The following is a 26296-nucleotide window of genomic DNA, read 5'->3' on the forward strand; positions in this document are numbered from 1 at the left end:
CCTGCAGTCTATCCCACTTCACAGGAACCACCATGTGTTCCTTACTTCCTATGTAAAATTATAGCTTTCAACTTGAAATGACATGATTCTGTAACAATGATTTGCTCATTAGTAAAATTAAAATATGAATTTGATAAGAATACTTAAATATGTGCCAAATCCAAATTTTGTGAAAGTTTAAATCTCTTGTTACAAAATATGTGCTTCTGGGCTATTCAGTCTGAAGGTTTGGCCTGTTTTCTTTCCACAGATGCTCCATAAATTTGATTATGTACAATATTTTGTTTTGACTTCTGATTTCAAGCATCCCCAATATTTGTTTATTGTTGTCATGTGATTAAACTTGATAGACATGTTCCACAGCTGTATGAGGATACAGGTGCACAACCTTTTATCCGGTGTTCCAGAAACCGAAAAGCTCCGAAAACCGGCCATTTTTTCCAGATGTCGTCTGCGCACCAAAGCTCGCGTTTGGCGCCAAACTTGACCCAAAACGACCCACGGTCAACCCAGGTCTGTACTACTGTAGCGGCTGCCTCCTCCCTGGAGACCGGGAGACGCTTAAACATCTGTAAATCATTGCTTAAATGTTAGTCAGTTAGTTTGGAGGGCTTTTATGTGAAGGGGGGTGAAGGGGTAAACTTTAATTCTTAGTCCCCTACCTGGTCGGAGAGGCGGGGAGCGGTCAATGTCTTACCGGGTCGCCGTGCAGTAAGCTCCGCAGCGCTGTGGCCGTTGGGGCGGCGGGCGGCGCCAGTTGTAGCTCCGACCCCGGCAACTCTACCCCTGGCTGCGAGGCGCTCCAAATCCAGCGCGGCCCGCGGCCGGACGCCCCAGCTCCGCGAATGTCGGGAGTCGGCAGCGTCGCAGTGCTGGGAAATCAGCGGGGAGCGGGCAATGCCTTACCGGGTCGCCGTGCGGCAAGCTCCGGAGCGCTGTGGCCGCCGACACACAACATCGCGGAGCGTCGCTGGATTTGGAGCCGCGCAGCCAGGGGTAGAGTTGCCGGGGTTGGAGCTCCAACCGGCGCCGCCCGCGGCCGGACGGAGCCCCCAGCTCCGCGGCTCCAAATCCAGCGACGCTCCGCGATGTTGTGTGTCGGCGGCCACAGCGCTCCGGAGCTTGCCGCACGGCGACCCGGTAAGGCATTGCCCGCTCCCCGCTGGTTTCCCAGCGCTGCGATGCCGCCGACTCCCGACATTCTCGGAGCTGGGACGTCCGGCCGCGGGCGGCGCTGGATTTGGAGCCTCGCAGCCAGGGGTAGAGTTGCCGGGGTCGGAGCTCCAACCGGCGCCGCCCGCGGCCGGACGGAGCCCCCAGCTCCGCGAGGTTGGGAGTCGCCGACCAGGTAGGTAGGGGACTAAGAATTAAAGTTTCCCCCTTCACCCCGACTCCACCACCACCACATAAAATCCCTCTAAACTAACTGACTAACATTTATGCAATGAGTCTCCCGGTCACCCGGGAGGAGGCAGCTGCTCCAGACTTTTCAAGCCGCCCGCGCTACCTACCTAATCTACGCTAAAAATCTTCCATTCTGAAATACGAAAATGTCCGAAATCCGACAAGTGTCTGGTCCCAAGGCTTTCGGATAAAAGGTTGTGCACCTGTACTAGGTGCTCTTGTATAATAACTCATTTTGTTTTAGCATGGTAATCAATAATCTGGATTAATAATACTTTGCTGTCATTGTCAATGGCCTAAATATGGTGAATTTATTCACCCCTTAGCCACGTCTCCATTCAAATATTCCATTAGGTGGTTGATAAATGAGCTTGTCAACCAGTTCTATTGCATACACCAAAGAAATACAGGTGGTATTTTTCATCAAATCTTTAATTTCAAACAAGTCTAAACTATTGTTGTCATTTATGTTTTTAATTTTATAGCTGGCTCCTTCCCTCCCCCTGCAAGAGGACTTTGTGTATCATTGGAAAGCCATCACTCATTATTACATTGAAACAACAGGTAGGAAGTTATTTTATTTTTGAGTAGTTTCAATAATATGCATTGTTAAAATAGTCTGTGCATTTAACTTGTTAATGGCATGGCCTGCTGCCTCCAATTCTAATCATAGCTATGGCATGAAGCCCAGAGGGGCAGCATTGTGGTGGGTAGAAAAAAGTTAACATTTAAGGTAAAATCAGAACTAGTACATTGACATGAAACGTTGCATTAAATCTTGTTGATCTGACCCACTGCCTGAAATCAACACCCAATGAATGTCTCAGGCACATATTTATCATCCATATTCAGAAGGCCCATTTTGCCAGACCAAAGCATCCCGGGGTAAAGCAGTGTGGACTGAGCAGCGAAAAGGCTTCCAGAGGAGTCTTGAAGAAATTCCCCACCCAAAACATTCCTCATGGTTTTCATGGAAGACATAGCATTATCCTGAACTTTGTCAGCTGTGAAAAATATGAGGGTATTTGAAAGTCAATGACATTCAGAAATATTTAATTGCTATTAAATATAATATTAAGCAATGGTTAAAAGAATTAACATCTAAAATGCTTACGTATTATATTAAACCAAAGTGGTTGAAGAAATGGAATTTGCTTTTCCCTTTGTCATATTCCTCATAACCCTCATATTCCTATAGTCATCAAAGAATCCCGTACCAGATCTGATCTGTCGGTTGCATTGTTTTCTATCATTTATCTAGTTTGCGATTTCTCCATTTCACGCATGTCTGGCAGTTCCAGACTTGCCATTTGGCAATATGATCCAGCCCATCAACTCCCTTTGTCACCCTCAATGGACAGTCAAATCTGTATTTTTCGCTTGTAGGGTTGTTTCTGTTTGATAAGAACTGGTCAGCAGATTTTTTAATGTCCCCAAGCTTCACTCATAAAACATGGCTAGAATTTCCATGCATTTGTGAAAATAAGCTGAGTATTCAAATATTTTGCAGCCTTTATTGTATTAGACCTAAAAACATCAAATAGTTGACAGCTTGCTGTTTGTGGTGTTCACTCTTTAAATTAAAGGGCCTGTCCCACTTGGCCGTCATTTGCGCCTCATTTACGTGTCATATGTAAAATAGGTCGACACGTTGTGACGCACGGGTAGCATGGGGTTAGCGCGAGACGGGCGCATGGAGAGGCGTGGAGGAGTGCGGAGTTGTGCGCGGTATCGCGCGGAGCTCCAGGATTTCGTGCAGGGTATTCTAATGTCGTCACGCGCACCAGACGGCATGGTGGCGCGTGATTTGAGCTTGACGGACAAGTGGGATAGGCCCTTTAGTTTGACCCCTATCTTTGATTGTCTTTCTAACTTCCCCACCCCACATCTGAAGAAGGGTTTTGGCTCGAAACGTTGCCTATTTCCTTCGCTCCATAGATGCTGCTGCACCCGTTGAGTTTCTCCAGCACTTTTGCCTACCTTCGATTTTCCAGCATCTGCAGTTCCTTCTTAAACAAAAAATCATTGAGTAAAGGTTTGTGCAAGCAGTTTTTGCCTAACTTTTGAGTTTGTTTATTTGGAACCATTGGTCATATGTGACAAGGAGGAAGGAAAGGATTGTTGGGCTTCTGAATCTGCAGTGAATTAAATGTCACTATACTTTATCAGTTATTACTTTCTAACTCCAATTGGATATGATGTTAATGAATGTTAAAATTGAGTAAGATCAAAGATAAATACCCATACCAAAAGGTAAACACTGCTCCCTTTCTTTGAATATTTTTGCTATTTCCTTAGTCAATTAGAAATATAGTAACATGGATTGTACATCGTGAGTTATTAATGTGTTTTCTTGACAGATGACAAAGCTCCTGTAACAGATACAAACATCCCATCGCATTTGGATCAGATGCTGGATATTTTGACTCAGGAGGAACACGAAAGAGAATCTGGGGAGACGGGGCCTTGTATGGAGTACTTACTTCATCACAAGATTCTGGAAACATTATACACCTTGGGAAAAGCAGATGTATGTTTTAAGTATTGATGATGCATTTTTCATTTTAGTCGATCTCACAGAGTAATATTGACCAAAGTTTTGAAGTATTAGATGTAATAAATCAATGGCCAAGCATCTACATAGACGTAGTAAATAAAAATGTAGCTTTTAAATAACCATTACAGGATTGATATGGTCAGGTTTATTTTAAATCTCTATTAGGTTTGCTGAGGACGGAGAAATATGTTATCGGGTCTTTCCCCTTCATGCATTGAAATTAAGTTGATCTTTAAATACTTCTACACTTAGTTTCCACCTAAAACCTAATGGTCAAGCACACTCAAAAACGTACAGTATCAAACTGCTATATGAGGGTTTCAATGCAAACTACCTCTTAATTAAAAAGGAAAGAGAATAAGTATTTCATTCGTAATTAATCAAGTTCACCGTCGTAATGTAGCGGGTTCCGTAACACAATTTGCAGAGAACAAATTGATTACTGCGGAACTTCAATCCGGATCTTGTCATTAATCTCTGCTTCTTTGTGGGAATTTGTTGTACATAAATTGTTGCAACTTTTTGGCTACCACACAGCAGTATCTGCTTATCAATAAAAAATCATGAGCCAAGGAGCACTGAAGAGCAAGTTATGGATCTGAAAGACTGAATTAACAGATGTTAACTCAATTATTTACAGATTATACAATTGCTTCCTATGGAATGAGAATGTTTCCAGCTGTACGGGGCCATGTATAATTACAACACAAAGTCATAACTTTGCATTCAAAATCTCCTGGCGCAAAGGCTAACACATTTGTCTTCCTAATTTATTGCTGTACATCTTTGGATGTAAAACCAGGCATACAAATTTTAATTTTCGATGGTATTAAAAAAATCTTGTCTGACCTTGATAGCCACTGGGATCATTTTAGAATGAAGTAAATTTTATTAGGCATTCTTTCCCAATAATATGCTGATGTTGGTCAATAGACAATAGGTGCAGGAGTAGGTCATTCGTCCCTTCGAGCCAGCACCGCCATTCAATGTGATCATGGCTGCATCCCCAAATAAATTAAATAATTAAATTAATTGATTTCTGCTGCCTTAGATTAAAATATTATAAAATTAATACATTTTCAATTGAAACTCATTGTACATTACTTTACCAGTGAATCAGTAGCCAGCAATCTGCTGAAATTCTTTGTATTGAATTGAATTGTATTTTGAATATTTATTAAGAAATGCATGCTGCAAAGTTTGTACCTGTTTTCATTAGATTTTTGCAGAATTCTACCCTATTTCACCTGTTTGGAATAGATGTTGTGCAGGTATTATCGAATCAAAATTATGTAACTGAAGCAAAGAAGAGTGTCATTGGCAATTCCAATTAGTCCAAATTAAGTTAAAATGTCCATCATAAATCAAAATTAATTATTTAATTTAGGTACCAATAATGAAGCTGAAGTGAAATTAACATTCAAATGTGACATGAGCAAAAATGTTGCAATCCAAAATAGCCTATGAAGTTTTTTATTCATTATAAATTGTTACTCGGTATATTTGAAGTCTGACTCAGTAACACAACATTATTTTCACTTCAGGTTAATCTTTAAACTTTTCTCTTTTCACCCTTTCTAAGTTCTAACATTTATATGTGTGCAATTTCTATAGTCATAACATAAATCTGAACATCCCTAAATCTGTGAGTAGGAGGTAAACGCGAGAGGGAGCTGTGTGACAGTTGTGTTTTCTATTGAGAGTTCCCATAGCACACTTTGCTTCAGTAGAAAAGCGAGTGTCAGCATTGTTGGAAATAGAATTGCCATAGTCAGGATCAAAATATTGCAACTGATTGTACTTAACCATAAAACTTAATGCAGTATTGTCAAACCAAAATAATTCCACTATACACATTGATAAAGCAGACTGCCCATTCCAGTTAACTATATGTGCATTTTACTAACATTTTGAAACTTGAATGAATTTGTTGAATTTTGTTTACCAGATCTGTTTAACAACTTTTTCTTGTTTTTTGTGTGTTTGGTAGTGCCCACCTGGAATGAAACAGCAGGTTCTAATTTTCTATACAAAATTACTAGGAAGAATCAAGCAACCACTGCTACCACATGTAAATGTTCACAAACCCGTCCAGGTATGATATGTTTATTGTCTTGTAAAATTGACAGATGAAAGCCACACCAAATATTTTCTGCAATTGTAGAAATTCATGTTATTTCGTATGTCTAATTAGAATGCAGAATATTATAGAACAAAAACTGAACACACCAAAGGTAAAATACTTTTCCAATGAAAAATCACCTGCAGCATGATGGATAATTACTTTGTCTACCATCATAAAAAATAACAAGAATCCCATGTTTGGACTATTTTGTGAAGATCTGAGGTCTCATTACTTGGCAAATTTTAGGGAAAACTGCTGAGCTTCCTGCTTTGTGATTAGTTTACTATTGATTCTCGGGATACTTGTGGTTATTCAAGTTGCATCCTGACACAATGCAAAGCCTATTGCAATATGCCCTGCAATGAAGACAAGTCTCAAGAATTTTCCATGTTTGGATGAGTGAGTACCAGAAAACAAACAGCATTGTGGCATGGTACCTCTATCCACTGAACAACTCGGGTCTTAGCATTACATTTGCTCAAGGAAAGTGGCGCCTTTTCAATGCACCTGTGGACCTGGGCACTAATGAAATGACTTGTTGGCATAAATTACTACACTAAATATTGGAAAAAGGAAAGTTAATGAAGCCAACTTTCCCTGAGTCCATCATCACATAGAATAACGTCAAATCAGTAAGTTGCTGAAAAATGTACAGTTTAGTAAATGTTGTTATTTTTCACTGGTGCACTAAATTAAATTGGTAAACTAAGAATGATTAGATTAAACTAGGACCCCCTCACCCAATAGATATGAATTTTTGTTCATCTTATTTTGAATAGCATGATTTTTAAATATTACACTTTTTCTCTGTGTTATTCTGTTTTTTAGAAATTAATTAGACTTTGTGGTGAAGTTCTTGCTGCCCCCACAGAAAATGAGGAAATACAATTTCTTTGTATTGTTTGTGCAAAATTAAAGCAAGACCCTTATTTGGTCAACTTCTTTCTAGAGGTATGTATATTCAGCTGTCTTAAACTATTTTCAAAAGTTCTGTGAACTGTTGCTGAGATGTTGCTCATTTGGTCATTGTTAAATTCTCTAAATTAATGATTTTTTTGATGTTACTAACGAAAAACAATTACTGCTGAAAAAGTGACTGATGCTACCATGTCACTTCAATGAAGGCCACTTCATTCAGATCATAGTTTCTTGACCACTTTTCCTGTGATATAGAAACATTATTCCTAATTTCTGGGTAAGTTATTGTCGAAATTATGGTGCTAGACCACATACTCTAATTTTGGGTGCAGGCACTTCCCGACTTGCATAATAGGCGAGTTACATAATCTTCCACTTGCATGACAAATTCACTATAGGTGGTCCCGGTTCCTGTATTACCCGTGTTATTGCAACGGGAGGATGGCGAGGGCTTCCCGTCCCCTTAATAGATATAAAAATGTTGCACAAGCTTGGTGCTCTTTCAGTTTCGGCCACTTTCAGTGCGACACTGGAAAAAAGAGCGAGTACGAAGGAGGCGATGGAGAGCAACTCCCAGCCGAGTCGCTGACAATTTTAGTTTAGTTTAGAGATTCAGTGTGGAAACAGGCCCACCGACCAACGATCCCCGTACACTAACACTATCCTACATACACTTGGGACAATTTACAATGATACCAAAGCAAATTAGATGACAAACCTGTTGGCCTTTGCCGTGTGGAAGGAAATCGGAGCTTCCGGAGAAAACCCACGCAGGTCTCAGGGAGAATGTACAAACTCCGTACAGGCAAGCACCCGTAGTTGGGATCGAACCCGGGCCTCTCACAGCAACTCTACCGTTGTGTTCCCGTGCCGCCCTCTTCCGACATCTTCCGCAAGACACATCAGGGAGCCCTTCTTCACCAGCTGCTGCACCATCCGGTTAACGAGGCTGATGTTGCGGCTTGTGTTGTAGACCCCTCTCATCAGCTGTTGCTTCTTCCCATTGGCCATTACTTTGTACGCTCCCCCCATCGCCACTGCTGCCGCCTCATCCTTCTCCCCCGCAGTCACTGAAATTTTCCACAAGGTGGAAGTGTGTATTTTTTCCATATGATGAAATTGAAATCAAGAAACCTGGTGATATTTGTTCCATGACCTAGATGCTTGTGCTGAAGAACCCAAACTGTTCACTAATGTCCCTCCTGCAGGAAAGAAAATCTGCTATCCCTATCTCCACTAACACAGTCTGCCTTGTCTGCTGGTTCTCCTGGTTGCTAACCATTTTAACTCCCCTCCTCATATCGACCTTTCTGTCCATGGCCTTCTCTCCTGTCAGAGTGAAGCCACATACAAACTGGAGAAACAGCACCTCTTATTCAGCTTGGGCAATTTACAACCAATGGTATGAAATTTGAATTCTCCAATTTTAGGTAACTATCCAACAGCTATACTATCCCCTACTCCTTCCCTTCCCCAGGCTTCACATTTTGTGCCTCTTTCTTCCTTATCTCATAGCCTTTTGTCTTCTTCCCATCTCTGGTCTTTGTCCACCCATCTGCCAATCAAAACTCCCCTCACCTCTATCCATCGATCACTTACCAGGCTTTGTCCTGTCCCGTCCCCTCCACTCTTCCAGCCTCATCTTCCTTACTACAATCAGTCTGAAGGGTCCTGACCTGAAATGCCACCTTTCCAATGATGCTGCCTGACCTACTGAGTTACTCCATGCTTTATCTTTTTTCTAAACCAGCATCTGCAGTTCCTGTGTCTACACTAACCTCTCTGTCCGACTGTACAGCAAAGCTATCATTTCACATTCTGTGAAATCGCTGAGCAAGCCCGACACTTGTAATCTGTTAGTCAATTGATATTTAACAAGTCCTGAATATGAATTGTGCTTAGGCTTATTAAATTTGAATCATTAACAAGTGTAATGCTTTTTTTTTAAAGACATTGATAATCAACAAGTCAGCAACATAACATCACTATTAAAAAACACTGCAATATTCCAGCCTTTCTTGTCAGCTTTTTGCAATTGAATATTTATTCTTCTAAATCCAGGCTTTCTTTTTGCTGGCTAATGTGACAGTTTATTGTGAAGCACTTTTATTTCTCAGCTTGCTCATGAATTTATCATATTTATTTGATTTATCGCTGTTGATTTACTTGCCATTGATTCTGATAAACATTATTAACTTTTACCTACTCATAACACTTACAATTTATTGAACCTCAGCATTTTCTGGAAGGATTTCCGTACATACGGCTTTATTAAGCAGTACAGTCTGTTTAGCCATACCAAAACATTGATTAACCATTTCAAAATATGCTCCAACACTCGAATTAGCTTCACCTTTTACACAGGTACATGTGGTCATGCCATCACCTAAGGAGATTTTGCCCTTATTCTTATTAACATGTACCATTGTGGTTTCCTCTAACAAGATGAAAAGTAAAAGTGGCCGGCAGACAAAACCAGGGCAAAAATCAAAAAGGGCCACTTTTCAACATAATTGTGTAAGGGGTAAGAGTGTTGTAAAAACAAGCCTGAAGGCTTTGTGTCTCAATGCAAGGAGCATTCGTAATAAGGTGGATGAGTTGAATGTGCAGATAGCTATTAATGACTATGATATAGTTGGGATCACGGAGACATGGCTCCAGGGTGACCAAGGCTGGGAGCTGAACATCCAGGGATATTCAATATTCAGGAGGGATAGACAGAAAGGAAAAGGAGATGGGGTAGCGTTACTGATTAGAGAGGGGATTAATGCAATGGAAAGGAAGGACATTAGTTTGGAGGATGTGGAATCGGTATGGGTAGAGCTGCACAACACTAAGGGGCAGAAAACGCTGGTGGGTGTTGTGTACAGGCCACCTAACAGTAGTAGTGAAGTTGGAGATGGTATCAAACAGGAAATTAGAAATGCGTGCGACAAAGGCAAAACGGTTATAATGGGTGACTTCAATCTACATATAGATTGGGTGAATCAAATTGGCAGGGGTGCTGAGGAAGAGGATTTCTTGGAATGTATGCGGGATAGTTATCTAAATCAACATGTAGAGGAACCAACGAGAGAGCAGGCTATTTTAGACTGGGTATTGAGTAATGAGGAAGGGTTAGTTAGCAATCTTGTTGTACGTGCCCCCTTGGGCAAGAGTGACCATAATATGGTTGAGTTCTTCATTAGGATGGAGAGTGACATTGTTAATTCAGAAACAATGGTTCTGAACTTAAAGAAAGGTAACTTTGAGGGTATGAGACGTGAATTGGCCAAGATTGACTGGCAATTAATTCTAAAAGGGTTGACGGTGGATATGCAATGGAAGACATTTAAAGACTGCATGGATGAACTACAAAAATTGTTCATCCCAGTTTGGCAAAAGAATAAATCAGGGAAGGTAGTACATCCACAGATAACAAGGGAAATCAGGGATAGTATCAAAGCGAAGGATGATGCGTACAAATTAGCCAGAAAAAGCAGCATACCGGAGGACTGGGAGAAATTCAAAGACCAGCAGAGGAGGACAAAGGGCTTAATTAGGAAATGAAAAATAGATTATGAAAGAAAACTGGCAGGGAACATAAAAACTGACTGCAAAAGTTTTTATAGATATGTGAAAAGAAAGAGATTAGTTAAAACAAATGTAGGTCCCTTGCAGTCAGAAACAGGGGAGTTGATCATGGGGAACAAGGATATGGCGGACCAATTGAATAACTACTTTGGTTCCGTCTTCACTAAGGAAGACATAAATAATTTGCCGGAAATAGCAGGGGACCGCGGGACAAAGGAGTTGGAGGAATTGAGTGAAATCCAGGTTAGCCGGGAAGTGGTGTTGGGTAAATTGAATGGATTAAAGGCCGATAAATCCCCAGGGCCAGATAGGCTGCATCCCAGAGTACTTAAGGAAGTAGCTCCAGAAATAGTGGATGCATTAGTAATAATCTTTCAAAACTCTTTAGATTCTGGAGTAGTTCCTGAAGATTGGCGGGTAGCAAACGTAACCCCACTTTTTAAGAAGGGAGGGAGAGAGAAAATGGGGAATTACAGACCAGTTAGTCTAACATCGGTAGTGGGGAAACTGCTAGAGTCAGTTATTAAAGATGGGATAGCAGCACATTTGGAAAGTGGTGAAATCATTGGACAAAGTCAGCATGGATTTACGAAAGGTAAATCATGTCTGACGAATCTTATAGAAGTTTTCGAGGATGTAACTAGTAGCGTGGATAGGGGAGAACCAGTGGATGTGGTGTATCTGGACTTCCAGAAGGCTTTCGACAAGGTCCCACATAAGAAATTAGTATACAAACTTAAAGCACAAGGCATTGGGGGTTCAGTATTGATGTGGATAGAGAACTGGCTGGCAAACAGGAAGCAAAGAGTAGGAGTAAACGGGTCCTTTTCACAATGGCAGGCAGTGACTAGTGGGGTACCCCAAGGCTCAGTACTGGGACCCCAGCTATTTACAATATATATTAATGATCTGGATGAGGGAATTGAAGGCAATATCTCCAAGTTTGCGGATGACACTAAGCTGGGGGGCAGTGTTAGCTGTGAGGAGGATACTAGGAGACTGCAGGGTGACTTGGATAGGCTGGGTGAGTGGGCAAATGTTTGGCAGATGCAGTATAATGTGGATAAATGTGAGGTTATCCATTTTGGTGGCAAAAACAGGAAAGCAGACTATTATCTAAATGGTGGCCGATTGGGAAAGGGGGAGATGCAGCGAGACCTGGGTGTCATGGTACACCAGTCATTGAAGGTAGGCATGCAAGTGCAGCAGGCAGTAAAGAAAGCGAATGGTATGTTAGCTTTCATTGCAAAAGGATTTGAGTATAGGAGCAGAGAGGTTCTACTGCAGTTGTACAGGGTCTTGGTGAGACCACACCTGGAGTATTGCGTACAGTTTTGGTCTCCAAATGTGAGGAAGGACATTATTGCCATAGAGGGAGTGCAGAGACGATTCACCAGACTGATTCCTGGGATGTCAGGACTGTCTTATGAAGAAAGACTGGATAGACTTGGTTTATACTCTCTAGAATTTAGAAGATTGAGAGGGGATCTTATAGAAACTTACAAAATTCTTAAGGGGTTGGACAGGCTAGATCAGGAAGATTGTTCCCGATGTTAGGGAAGTCCAGGACAAGGGGTCACAGCTTAAGGATAAAGGGGAAATCCTTTAAAACTGAGATGAGAAGAACTTTTTTCACGCAGAGAGTGGTGAATCTCTGGAACTCTCTGCCACAAAGGGTAGTTGAGGCCAGTTCATTGGCTATATTTAAGAGGGAGTTAGATGTGGCCCTTGTGGCTAAGGGGATCAGGGGTATGGAGAGAAGGCAGGTACGGGATACTGAGTTGGATGATCAGCCATGATCATATTGAATGGCGGTGCAGGCTCGAAGGGCCGAATGGCCTACTCCTGCACCTAATTTCTATGTTTCTATGTTAAGATCAACTGCGACCACTAATAAATCCAATGGGAGATTTAGGAGAAGTTTTTCTGCTAAATCTGTGATAGATTGTGAAGTTTGTGAGTGCAAGAAGCGGTTGTGGTGACCAGCAAAGCAAATTTTAGCATGAGAATTCCCCTTAAGGCTTTTCATAGAAATTTCATTAAAAAAAATTACACTAAACCATTCAAGGAAGCAAAGTTTGGTCAAAGAACTACATTCTAAAGATGTAGAGGTTTTGATGGCCAAAATCACAGATTTGGGGTTTTTGGTAGCTGAAGTTGTGAGCAATATCAGAATCAGAATCAGAATGCTTTATTGTCAATATCAATAGTGAATCTGGAAATACTTACTGATTAGAGAATGGAATTGGATTTGGAATGCAGATTAATAAAAAGCACCAGAAGCCAAGCACCACCTTTTCAAATCTCATCCCATCAATGTGGTCAATGGATACAGATGCAATGTGTAATTCTCTGCTGCGATAATAAATCCACATACTGTCATCTTGTTTTCAATGTGCCCAAATTAAAATCAACAAATCAGTGTCTTTTAATTTCCTTCAATTTACTCTATTATATAACTAAATATTTTCCGCTTCCAGAACAAATCTCAAAGAAACGCAGGGATTACCAACCGACGGCAAACAGTGGTAGATGCTCCAAACAAAACAGTCGTGAATGCAACCTCCTCATCAGAGACAGAACAGGCCAAATCTCCTGAAGATGAGGCCAGCACAGGACTTTGCAGTGCTACCTGTGGAGCTGCAACCAGCCCTTTGGACAGCAGTAGTGGATCATCCCAGCAGAGTACTGATCTGTCTTCCTCGTTTAATGAGATGGTCCTCTCTCCACAGAAAATTGCTGCAACTGATCACTGTCAAAACCATGATTACAACTTGGTGAACTCATTGTTAAATCTGAGTAACAGTCCGGTAGGTATACTTTGTAACACCTTTACAGACCAATTTCATTTATAATTGTATAATTCTCCTGATTTGATCGGGATCAGATATTCATGCTGTTCAAGGTGAGAGAAATATCTCATAAGAGCAGGTCTTAGAATTATAGGTAAAAAAAGATGAAAAATGTGTTTAATATGGATTGAGTCAAACAGTAGCAATGGTAACACTTGGATCTTTAGATTTTCTAAATGAAGAACTCTGGTCCATTGCATTTAAGAGCAGTCACGACCCACAAACTCTTCTAGAAAATCTGCTGATAACGACTTGTATCATCGACGCTACAATAAACCTGCTACTTATTGGCATTATATTTGTGTTGCAAAAGAATACGCAGCAATTGAATAACAATGTTACAATGTTAAAAGCAGATTGATACAAGAATAGTTTTTTTTGCAGAACGATTAATTGATGCAGTTCAGTAAAACTTGAATTCATTATAACGTGAGCTATATTCCTACAGCAACACAAAAACTAGCTGTTCCCTATTTGCATTTCAGGATGGTCGAATTGTTGTTAAAGCCTCTGAGGGTTTAATGCTGCTGGTTAGTTTGCCAGAGCCAGCAGCTGCGAAGTGCCTGACTGAGAATACTTCTCTCTGCCAACTGCTAACAGAAAGATTGGGCACGCTATATAGAGCATTGCCACAGTCGATAGACCCCATGGACATTGAATCTTTGGAGTCTGTCAACTGGGGGTAAGTAGAACAGAGTAACTCCTACGTTATTTTTCTACGTGGTTCTCTTGCAGTAGTTTGTGTAAAAATAATGCACTGTAGTTTCTTGTGATAATTATGCTTAAAAGCTGTTTTCTGATTTTTCATTGGAAACCATACCTATATTTCTTGAAATATTCAACCCTCTGCTGCAGTTCTAAGGAGGTAACAGTTACATAGGTCATTATAGTTTTCATTAAGTTGGAAAGGGTGAATAAGAAATTCAAAATAAGAATAAGTTATAGGGAGAGGTTGGATGGGCTGAAACATTTACTTTGGAGAGTCGGAGGCTGAGGGCTGATCTTATTGAGGTGTCCAGAATCACGAGGGGCTTGGATGAAGTGAATGCTCACAGTTTTTTTTTCAGGATAGAGGAGTCTAGAACTAGAGGGAATTAGCATGCTGGGAGGAGTGATATTTTAGCGGAATCTCGGGCAAACCTTTTACTCGGGATAGTCCTTATCTGGAATAAGCTGCCAAAGGAATACAATTGAGATTTTTAAAAGACATTTGAACAGAAGAATGAATGGGAAGGATTTAAAAGGCTGTGGGGCCACATGCAGTTACATGAAATTAGTCTAATATGCTAACTTTGTGGTGGAGAAACTCAGCGGGTGCAGCAGCATCAGTCTGAAGAAGAGTTTTGGCCCGAAACGTTGCCTATTTCCTTCGCTCCATAGATTCTGCTGACTCCACTGAATTTCTCCAGCACTTTTGTCTACCTGCTAACTTCGTGGACATGGACAAGGTGGGCTGAAAGGCCTGTTTCCATGCTGTATTGCTTGATGACTATTTTAAGACAAAGTGAGCTGTTCTTCCAGTTTATCAGTGGTTCTGTTGTCATTATGATCAAAAGTAGCATGTATCAATATGATTATCATGTAGCTGGCACTGACAACCTACAGCATTCAAAATCATCTCATGTTTGTAAATATTTGAGAAATTAGGAAATTTATTACTTGCCGCAATTAGAATTTCAACATGTTTTTTGTGTGAATACTTTCACATTACCTTGCGAACTAAAATTGCAAATGTTCTGTCAGATGTGTTCATAGTATATTACTTCACATTCACAAATTTGCAAATCTGCTCCGAATCGGATATATCCATACCCAGCCAAAACAATACCCAAGATCACACTGCCACTCCAGCCCCTATCCCAGTGGGAAGATTTAATCATTGTGGACTTTTGCCCTAAAAATTTTCCCATCATTTGAAAGACAACGTTGATCAAGATTCAAGGATCTATTTGGGAGGCGAAAAACAGTGATTTATAAAATTTGAAATGAAAACAAAATTCTGGAAATACTCAGCATGTCTGGCTAAATTAATGAAGTAAGACACAATATTAAGGTTTCAAGTTAATGGCTTTTCACAAGAACAAGAAGAATTAAGAAAAGAGGCATATTTTAAATTGGAGAGAAGGGGGAGAAGTACTAAAGGAATGTCTGATAGAGTGGGGGCCAAGAAACGCTAGGAGCTGATGTTGAGGGCTTAATTGCAGCTAATCTGTCAGAGAGAAAGAACAGAGGAAAAATGAAAACATTAGATTCAAACACTGGCAACTTTTATATCCCTGTTTATCACACACTCTGCTCCTTCTGCCTTTTTCTGTCTGCCTCCAAGTATCATTCACCTGTCCCTGTCTCCCAACTTCACCTCTCCCCTTTCCATACCATGCTGTTCATCACTCTTCATCCCTCCTTACTCCACCAATCTCACAGATATTGATATTGCCTCACAGATATTGGACTCGCTGAGTTCCTCCAGCAGATAGTATGTTGCTGGAGGAATTTAGCAGGTTGAGTATCATCTGTGGGGTCGGGAAGGAATTAGAAACATAGAAAATAGATGCAGGAGTAGGCCATTCGGCCCTTCGAGCCTGCACCGCCATTCAATATGATCATGGCTGATCATCCAACTCGGTATCCTGTACCTGTCTTCTCTCCATACCCCCTGATCCCTTTAGCCACAAGGGCCACATCTAACTCCCTCTTAAATATAGCCAATGAACTGGCCTCAACTACTTCCTGTGGCAGAGAGTTCCAGAGATTCACCACTCTCTGTGTGAAAAATGTTTTACTCATCTCGGTCCTAAAGGATTTCCCCTTTATCCTTAAACTGTGACCCCTTGTCCTGGACTTCCCCAACATCGGGAACAATCTTCCTGCATCTAGCCTGTCCAACCCTAAAATTGTTGATGTTTAGGGTCTAACATCCTGCATATGGTGCGATTGTGGTGAAGGTAGCTGGAGATAGCAGGTTTTAAGAGGAAAGAGAGTGATAGAAAATCTAACATTACAAATACTCCAGGCACATTTTCTCCAGCAGTTGTCTTTTTTGCTTTAAGTTCACTGAAGTCCATTAAACACTTGGAACATATGGCTGCCGCCCCCCTTCTCCCACAATTTGCCTTTTTGTTTGCGTGGTGCAGACAGCTATTCAATTGTTCTCCTTGACAGAAGAACCTTGTGATCCAAGTGGAGATTTTCTATCTGACTCAATACTGCAGCTACTGGTCAGATGATCGGACTGTTTTAAATGTGTGTGTTGATGTTACAAACTTGAATTTAGGAAGGTGTGTGATTGTTAAGTATCAATTTTTCCTTCAACTTCATTATAAATGACTGCAGAGAAAACATCAAAATTAAACTAAATGAAAACTGACATGTATACTTGCATCACTTTTAAATCATATTGGTTATGGTTGAGAATAGTTTTCTCTTCCTGTCTGATCCAGTTTTGTTCCAAAACTGAATTGGAGAAATAATGTAATTGTCAGGAGAAGCTTTAGGTTTAAAAAAAAAACTGCTTTAAAACTTTAAATTGCTGAATAGTCTCTTACAAAATTCTGATGTGCAATGTGTATTAGTTGCATGTGGTTACTTTATCACCAACACTTCCCCATCCTCGGCTCCCAGGCTCTGGAACTCCCCCAACTGATCTGCAATTCCGTGTCCCTCACCATCTTCCATCTCTTCACCTCTGCCTATCCTTAGCCCCATGTGCCGTCCCTTTTCATCTGTGCATTAATTGCCTCGTACTGTGTTTTGTATTGAATTCTGTATTTACTTTGTGTACTAGTCATGTCTCTACTATTTTTTTCATTCCCCTTACATGTTTTTCCTCTACCTGCTAAATTCTTGTAAGGTGTCCTTGAGACTCTTGAAAGGTGCCCATAAATAAATAAAATAAATAAAATAAAATAAGTTCCCTCCATAATGTTTGGGACAAAGACCCATCATTTATTTATTTCCCTCTGTACTCCACAATTTAAGATTTGCAATAGAAAAAAAAATCACATGTGGTTAAAGTGCACGTGGTCAGATTTTAATAAAGGCCATTTTTATACATTTTGGTTTCACCATGTAGAAATTACAGGGCACCATAATGTTTGGGACACAGCAATGTCATGTAAATGAAAGTAGTCATGTTTAGTATTTTGGTGCATATCCTTTGCATGCAATGACTGCTTGAAGTCTGCGATTCATGGACATCACCAGTTGCTGGGTGTCTTCTCTGGTGATGCTCTGTATTGCAGCCATCTTTAGCTTATGCTTGTTTGGGGGGCTAGTCCCCTTCAGTTTTCTCTTCAGCATATAAAAGGCATGCTCAATTTGGTTCAGATCAGGTGATTGACTTGGTCACTCAAGAATTGACCATTTTTTAGCTTTGAAAAACTCCTTTGTTGCTTTAACAGTATGTTTGGGATCATTGTCTTGCTGTAAAATGAACCGCCAGCCAATGTGTTTTGAGGCATTTGTTTGAACTTGAACAGATAGGGTGTGTCTATACACTTCAGAATTCATTATGCTACTACCATCAGCAGTTGTATCATCAATGAAGATAAGTGAGCCAATACCTTCAGCAGCCATGCATGCCCAGACCATAACACCCTCACCACCGTTTCACAGATGAGGTGGTATGCTTTGGATCTTGGGCAGTTCCTTCTCTCCTCCATAATTTGCTTTTGCCATCACTCTGATATAAGTTAATATTTGTCTCATCTGTCCACAAGACCTTTTCCCAGAATTGTGATTGCTCTTTTAAGTCCTTCTTGGCAAACTGTAACCTGGCCATCCTATTTTTGTGGCTAACCAGTGGTTTGCATCTTGCAATAGCATCTGTATTTCTGTTCATGAAGTCTGCGGCCAGTGGTCATTGACAAATCCACACCGGACTCCTGAAGCGTGTTTCTGATCTGTCGGACAGGTGTTTGAGGATTTTTCTTTATTATAGAGAGAATTCTTCTGTCATCAGCTGTGGAGGTCTTCCTTGGCCTGCCAGTCCTTTTGCGATTAGTAAGCTCACCAGTGCTCTCTTTCTTCTTAATGATGTTCCAAACAGTTGATTTTGGGAAGCCTAAGGTTTGATTGATGTCTCTAACAGTTGTATTCTTGTTTCCCAGTCTCATAATGGCTCTTTGACTTTCATTGGCACAACTTTGGTCCTCATGTTGATAAACAACAATAAAAGTTTCCAAACGTGATGGAAAGACTGGAGGAAAGATTAGGTGCTGAGAGCTCTCTTATGCCTGCATTAAGGAGGCAATTAAACAGACCTGAGCAATTACAAATGCCTGTGAAACCATGTCTCCCAAACATTATGGTGCCCTGAAATGGGGGGACTATGTATGAACACAACTGTAATTTCTACAATGTGTAAATATACCCTTTAATAAAATGTACACTTTAACCACATGTGATTTTTTTTCTATTACAAATCTCAAATTGTGGAGTACAGAGGCAAATAAATAAATGATGGATCTTTATGGAGGGCACTGTACATGGAGCAGCAGTATCAGGCAGGGCTGTGGCATCGTGCCTGGATCAAAGGCACAGCAGGGAAGGGTAATGTCAGGTAGAGCCATAGTGCTCAGAGACTCGTGAGTTAGGGGGGCATGGACAAGAGATTCTGTGGTGGCAATTGAGACTCCAGGTTGGTGTGTTGCCTCCCTGATGATTGTGCCCAGGATGTCTCGGAGCAGCTACAAGACAGCTGCATCCCAGGGATGATTGAGTTAACATATGATGGGCGTTTGATGACTCAACTTTAGAAAGCAGATGAGGAGGAATTTCTCTAGTGAGAGGTTGATGAATCAGTGGAATTCATTGACACTGGCGGTGTGGAGGCAAAGCGTTTGGGTATTTTTAAGGCGGAGATTGACAGGTTCTAGTTTGGTAACAGTGTCAAAGGTTATGGGGATAAGGCATGAGAAGAGAGTTGAGAGGGAACGATAGATCAACCATGATTGAATTGCAGAGTAGACTCGATAAGCTGAATGGCCTAATAGATGAGGTAAGCCTTTTACCCAGAGTAGAGGAATCATGAACCAGAGAACTTTGGTTTAGGTGACAGGGGAAAGACAACAGGAACTTGAGTGGGGGGGGGAACTTTTTCATATAAAGGGTTGTTGGGTATATGGAACAAGCTGCCAGAGGAAATAGTATCACAACATTTATAAGACATTTGGACGTGCACGTGGAGAAGAAAGGTTAAGAAAGATATGGGCCAAACGTAAGCAGATGAGACTAGTGTTGAGGACCCATCTTGGTAGGTGTGCACAAGATGCGCTGAAGGACATCCATGCTGTATGCCTCTGACTCTTAACTAGAATGTTGTCATAATCATATACTGTAGGCACTCTGCTTCTGGTTCGGTGAGTAATATGAAGTGAGTAAAAACGAATTACGAGGATTTTACATTTATCTGAAACATCAATCTTTAATAAATGTGAGAGAATTTGAAGTTAAAATTGTTTTTGGCTGCAAGTTGAACCAAATTTCTGTTCAGTGGATTAGTTATATATTTAGTGCCACAGTGGATTGTATGCTGCATTTCAATCTTCCTATACATTGATTGAGGGTGGACCATGACATTTATTTCCTGTGTCTGAAGCTGGCTATAAATTCTGGTCTGCAGTTCAATGCTTTATTGAATTCTTATCCTTGCTATTCTAGGATGAACCTTTAATAACTGCTGGTTCTCCTTCAACAATCTGACAGACTGCATTGTCAACTTTATATTACAATCCATTCTTTGCTTTCTCATGACATTAGCCACCTTTAAAGCGGCATAACAGTCCCATTTTGTATTTCAGCATGGTCATTTTTCTTATCTGACCTAGTGCTCTTGCTCGTACCATTGAAGTCATTCTTTGTGATTTATCCACAAGCTTCTGAGCTACCATTATATATTTAACGTTTGTGGATATGGAGATTTTGGAAGACATTGAATTGAAGAATTAATTGAATGGCAATGACGTTGAACAGTATTTTTTAAATGTTTATTTTTGGGAAAGAGGGATTGTTAGGGAATAAATCTTGCCAAGCCTCCGTCACCTGGAGGAGTTAGTACAGGTATATGGGATGCATGTACACCAGAGTATTCATCAGACCATAATACATGGGAGCAGAATTAGGCCATTAGAATTGAATCTACTCCATCATTCAATCATGGCTGATCTATTTTTCCCCTCAACCCCATTCCCCTGCCTTCTCCCCGTAACCTTTGTTCTTACTATTCAAAAATCTATCAAGTTCCACTTTAAAAATACTTATGCTTTAAATGGATGGTAGTTTTCATCTCTGTTGTCCTTGGGGAAACGTCTGGGATGAACAGGGTCATATCTGTACATTGATAAGAAGCTTTGAAAATATCTGGTGTCACATGTTAAGAGAATCTTTGCGCTGAAAGAGCCTTTGTATGGAGTGACCAGTAAGTGCTTGAAAGGGCAATTCAGTATTTTGTGCTGCAAACATACTTTTTCAGTTGTACAAAAAATAATATTTTACTTACGTTTTGGCTATCAGCAGTTTAAACTTGATGGATAGTGATTCAGGAAATTGCATTGCCCACTTTCAGTACATAATGAAATTAATGAAAAGAAAGAAATTGCAGTTTATGGCAGCTTTTCTGATCTCACAGCAACTTGAGCATTTTGGTGATCATTAAGTTTGACATTTCAAACTTAAACATTTTTAAATTTTTAAATATTGTTGTAAGGTAGCATTTCAACAAAAAATCATTCAGTAATTCAGTACTGTAACTTGATTGTAATACATATAGTAATTTCCATTTTAATAATCAGTTAACGTGGGCCAGCATGATAGTGCAGCAGGAGAGTTGTTGCTTTACAGCGCCAGAGACCTGGATTCAATCCTGACTGCAGGTGATGTCTGGACAGAGTTTGCACGTTCTCCCTAAAACAGTGTGCGTTTTCTTTGGTCACCCTGGTTTCCTCCCACACTCCAATGTTGTGCACGTTTGTCAGTTAATTGGCTTTGGTCTTAGTGGGCAGAAGGGCCTGTTTCTGCGCTGTATCTCTAAACTAAACAGGAGTCTGTTGGCATCTGTGGATCATACTCAAATATTGTCTCTGATTCCCTCTGCTTATACTGTCAGACTTGCGAGGCCTTTCCAGCTATTTGATTTAATTTCCAATTTTGAACATCTTTGCTGTTATGCTTTGCATTTGGAATCTAACTTGTAGATTTATAGCATGACAAGATGCCTTCCTTCAAATGTTTAAAAAGCTCAAAATCTTTGCAAATAATTCATACCAATCAGCTTTTGTTTTTTACTTTTTGTATTACAGTTTAGATTCTTATAGCCATAAAGAAGATACCACAGCTTTCCCAGGAAAGCGTGCCCTCATCTCTTTCCTGTCTTGGTTTGATTACTGTGACCAGCTGATTAAGGAAGCCCACAAGGTATGAACAGCAATACAAAAAGTTGTAAAGTTTTTTGTCATTGTTTTTCCCCTCAATGTTCCAAATGATTGAAGTTAGATTGTTTTTATGGATGGATATTTTTTTATTAAATTGCCTCATATTATTTGTATATAGTATATATTTTATACGAATCATTGCTTTGAGGGCAATCATTGGAATTGTATAAAGAGGTGATTGTTATGGCTGAAGCAAGGGCTGGCAGGTGATAGGTGGAACCAGATGAAGTCGGGACTTGGGGGGATGGAGCGAGGAGGGGTTGGGAGACAGCAGGTACTGGGTGACAGGTAAAGTCAAGGAAAGAGGGGGGGGAAGAGGAAGCCGTGGGAGGAGGGGCGGGTGGGAGTAGAGACAGGTTGGAAGATAAGTGGAGACATAAGAGGCTGCAGATGCCTGAATCTGAATGTAAGGAAGGAAAAAGGAGATCCAGATAATATTGTGTGTATGTGACAGGGAGATGGAACTGGTGGTGAAGTGGAGAACCTGGACAGATCAGATGGAGAGAGAATAGAGCCCAGGGAATGTAGATGATCTAATATTGAAAACCTCAATGTTCATACCCTTGTGTTAAGAAACGCGGGCAAATGAATGTAGTAGAAAAGATACTGAGCTTAATTCCCACTACCCAACTATTTCAGACTTTTAAAATCTTGTGGTCACATTAACATGTTCATTATAGCAACAAAAATTACATTGTGTTAGATGGTGCAATACAAATTCATTCTAAAATACTGTATAACACAATTTTACCAGATGACTTCTGCAGAACATTCACAAATAGCAAAGAATATTGAAAATATTTCTGAAATAGATAATAACTGGAGATGCAACAATCTGAAGTAAAAACAGAAAATAATAAAAGCATCCAGCAGGTCAGGCAATATCTTTGGGAAGAGAAATGGTTAACATTTCATGTGAAAGATCCCTTATCAGGTCTGGGAGAAGGAGAGAAAGCAAGCTGCTTTGTAAAATGCAGAAGGTAGGATATGCCAATGTCGTCGGGCTGTGCTGTCGGACGCCATTCTGATACAGACAAATTCCACTTTGTAAATATTTTCTTTGTGCAATTGGCCCCGCACTCCACTCTGTCGACAGTTTTAAGTTCAACTAGTTTTTCCTCTTTGTCTCCCCCCAGTTCTATTGAAGGGCCTTTGACGTGAAAAGTTTCCTTTATTTCTCATTATCCAAATGTTGTTTGAACTGCTGAATGTTTCCAACATTTTCTTTCTGAACCAGTTAAAATGAAAAGCTGTTTAAAAATCAATGCAGAAGAACGTACGTGCATTTGAATTCCAAATGACAATTGTTTCCTTAAGGTTGACAAAAATACTGGAGAAACTCAGTGGGAGAGGCAACATCTATGGAGTGATGGAATAGGTGACGTTTCGGGTTGATACTGAAGAAGGGTCTTGACCCGAAACATCACCCATTCCATCGCTCCATAGATGTTGCCTCACCCGCTGAGTTTCTCCTGCATCTTTGTCTACCTTTGATTTTTCCAGCATCTGCAGTTCCTTCTTAAACACATTGTTTCCTTAAGGGTGTGTTGATTAAGGAGGTGATGGAAGTTCCCAGGATATAGCTTGAATAGTTGGACAAATACACAGACTGAGAGAGAAAAAAAGTTGATCTTGAATGTAGTGCATGATTCTTGCAAGAAGTTTGAAAGAATTTCAGCTGGTACAGATGAAAAATATATTCCTCATTAAATAATGTCCCTAAGGTAAACTGGGACTTTTAAAGTAAGCCGAGAGGTAAGAATAAAGGAAATTAATGTTGAGAAAATGCTTACACATGCATTCAGAATGACTTAACACTGCGAAGAATGATAAATGTTTGTTCTAAAATGTTGTGCAGAGATATTTAAAATTATATTTGGATAATTTAAATTGCAAAGAAAAAAGTAATTTAACTAGGCCAAAAGTAATTCAACTGGGACAACTTTGTCCCTTTTCTTGTATAAGTGTTCTTTATCTCAAGTATCATGGATTGTGCCATTAAATTAGAATAGTTTGTGATATGGGGTGTAAATAACCATCAGCTCTATAACTATGCTGCTCTTCATTTTACAGCTCACTGCAGCAGCCTTGGCTAGGGCTATTCGAGAGAGATTTTTTGTCCCAGTTATGGAACCTCAATTGCTTCAGACGTAAGTAGCTTAATTTCTTGCCTTCATTTCCCTGCTTTCTAAGACAAAGGAGAAAACCAGTGTGGAAGAGTGTTTTCAGTGCTTTTCTGTCATTTTTAGCCTATTTGCCACCATAGATATATTGAACTGATTGGGAAGGACTGGGAATGAGATCTTGTTCTTCTCACTCTTGATAAGTAACAGATCGCATTCCAGTGAGAGAGCATGGACGCTCTGTCCGTGTAGTCAAGGTGCAATTCTGTAGCTGTGATTTTAGAGCTTTTATTTCACTCTATCCAGAGTATATTTGTATAAATGAGCCAGGAAACCCTACCCTCAAGGTGTATATGACCATTTGTTTTGCCTCTTTATACTCCAGTAATTATGTCTAAACTTTCTTTTACTTGTGCTTATAGATCAGAGATTGGCATTCTGACCTCAATATCACTACTTAATCGCATCATCCGTCAGATCACGTCAAATGCAATGCTACAAGAGTTCGTTTTCTTCTTGTTAGGTGAATGGAGACAGCCTGAAACACCTGGACACAATAAACATCAGCTGCGGTACCGGCTTATAGAACATTGTGACCATCTGTCAGATGAGGTGAATATTCATGACTTCAAAATTGACACTAATAGAGATTTATTTCAATCGATGTTTCCTATATTTCTTCACACAATAAAACTTTAATAATCTATTACTCAATTATCTGGAAATCCATTCATTTGCCATCGGGCTCAGCAGGTAATGTTTCTGGTGCTCCCTTCCCAATCACATGGGCCCCAGTTCTGTGCTCCCTGCTCATCCATCAATGAAAAATGGTGAAAAACTGCAGGTGGAAATCTAAAATAAAAACAGGAAATTGCTAATACTCCATCAGTCAGGCCACATCTGTATGATTTGAAACAGAGTTAACATTTCTGCTCAAAGACCCTTCGTCAGAATGGGAAGGAAAGAAAAGATTGCGAAGCTGCAGGGAACATTAAGGCAAATGTCTCCTCCAGGGTAAAACCAGGTTGACCATGTAAGCTGTAAATAAAGTTATCTGGTTATTGAGTGAATGGGAGCAGTTAGAGAGTGAGAACACACAAAAGAATGTAGGAGTTGCAAAATGCAAAGCATGAAGGCATGCCTGACAGGTCGGGCTGGGCATGTCCATCTCTTTCAGGGAAGAACAACTAGATAAGATGAGCCAAGGTCACAGGTAAAGAAGTAATACAGATAGAGAGATCAAGTTAGCGAAAGTTGTAGAATTCAATCTTGAGTAGTCCCAATCTCCCAACTTTCTCATTGCAGCCCTTGTACCTTTTGTTTTATTCACACCTTCTTTATAACTGTAATGCTATAATAGTGTAACGCTATATTCTGCACGCTGGTATATTTCTCTTCGCATCACCTGTTGGACGTGTATGTAGAAACAAGGAACTACAGATGCTGGTTTATACCAAAGATAGACTCAAAGTGTTGGAGTAACTCAGCGAGTCAGAAAGCATCTCTGCAGAGAAAGAATGGGTGGCCCTTCGGATCGGGAACTTGATTGAACGTGTATAATATTATTTGATTATACTTATATATATATATTGTGTTTGACTAAATAGCATGCAAACAACATTTTTTATTGCATCATGTACATGTGACAATAATGCCCTGGACCGCCTCCATTGCTAGAGTGAGACCACGTGCAGAGCAAAAGAACAGCTCATCATGTTCCGTCTGGGTGGTTTTCAACCCATCGGTATGAACATGAAATTCTCCAATTTTGGATAGCCTTTAACTAATCCCCCCCCCCCCCCCTTTTCTTTTATCTCCCCCCCCCCTTCCCTCTCCTGGAACCTCACTGGACACCCACCTATCTCTCCCCCCCCCCCCTGTGACTTTCTCCCCATGGCTTTACAATCCACAACTCTTCAAACCCATGGCTTTACAATCCACAACTATCTTCAAAAGAGATGGGGGAGATATTGAACTCTCATTCCAATTGTTCTTATCTCTGGCCTTTGCTCCAACCATCTGCCTGTCAAATAATCCCCCACGCCTGTGTTGACCTATCACCTGCCACGCTTTGTTCCACCTCATTTTTTACACCTTCTTCCACCCCTATAATCAGTCTGAAGATGGTGTCCTTTTAATACCAGAAACCTCCAGCATGCCCAGATTGAAAATGTGATGCTGTTCCTCAAGCTTGAATTTGGCCTCTTTGTCACAGAACATGGTGATTCACAAATGTCAGTGTAGGAGTTGATTGGAGAATTAATGTGGCAGATAATAGGAAGCTCAGGATCACCTTTGTGGATCGCACGCAGATG

The 26296-nt window shown here is 40.5% G+C and overlaps 1 protein-coding gene across 1 annotated transcript in view; it reads left to right on the top strand.

Annotated features, from left to right (window-relative positions):
- fhip2a (FHF complex subunit HOOK interacting protein 2) overlaps nt 1-26296 on the top strand; it is a 63508-nt gene that overhangs the window by 18188 nt on the left and 19024 nt on the right. The window contains exons 2-10 of the mRNA XM_055646913.1: nt 1890-1968; nt 3765-3934; nt 5952-6056; nt 6915-7037; nt 13058-13387; nt 13915-14111; nt 21727-21841; nt 23932-24008; nt 24404-24593. Coding sequence (XP_055502888.1) covers nt 1890-1968; nt 3765-3934; nt 5952-6056; nt 6915-7037; nt 13058-13387; nt 13915-14111; nt 21727-21841; nt 23932-24008; nt 24404-24593 — 1386 coding nt within the window. The remainder of the gene's footprint in view (nt 1-1889; nt 1969-3764; nt 3935-5951; nt 6057-6914; nt 7038-13057; nt 13388-13914; nt 14112-21726; nt 21842-23931; nt 24009-24403; nt 24594-26296) is intronic.

This window comes from Leucoraja erinacea, chromosome 15 (genome assembly GCF_028641065.1).
Source record: "Leucoraja erinacea ecotype New England chromosome 15, Leri_hhj_1, whole genome shotgun sequence".
Taxonomy (NCBI): domain Eukaryota; kingdom Metazoa; phylum Chordata; class Chondrichthyes; order Rajiformes; family Rajidae; genus Leucoraja; species Leucoraja erinaceus.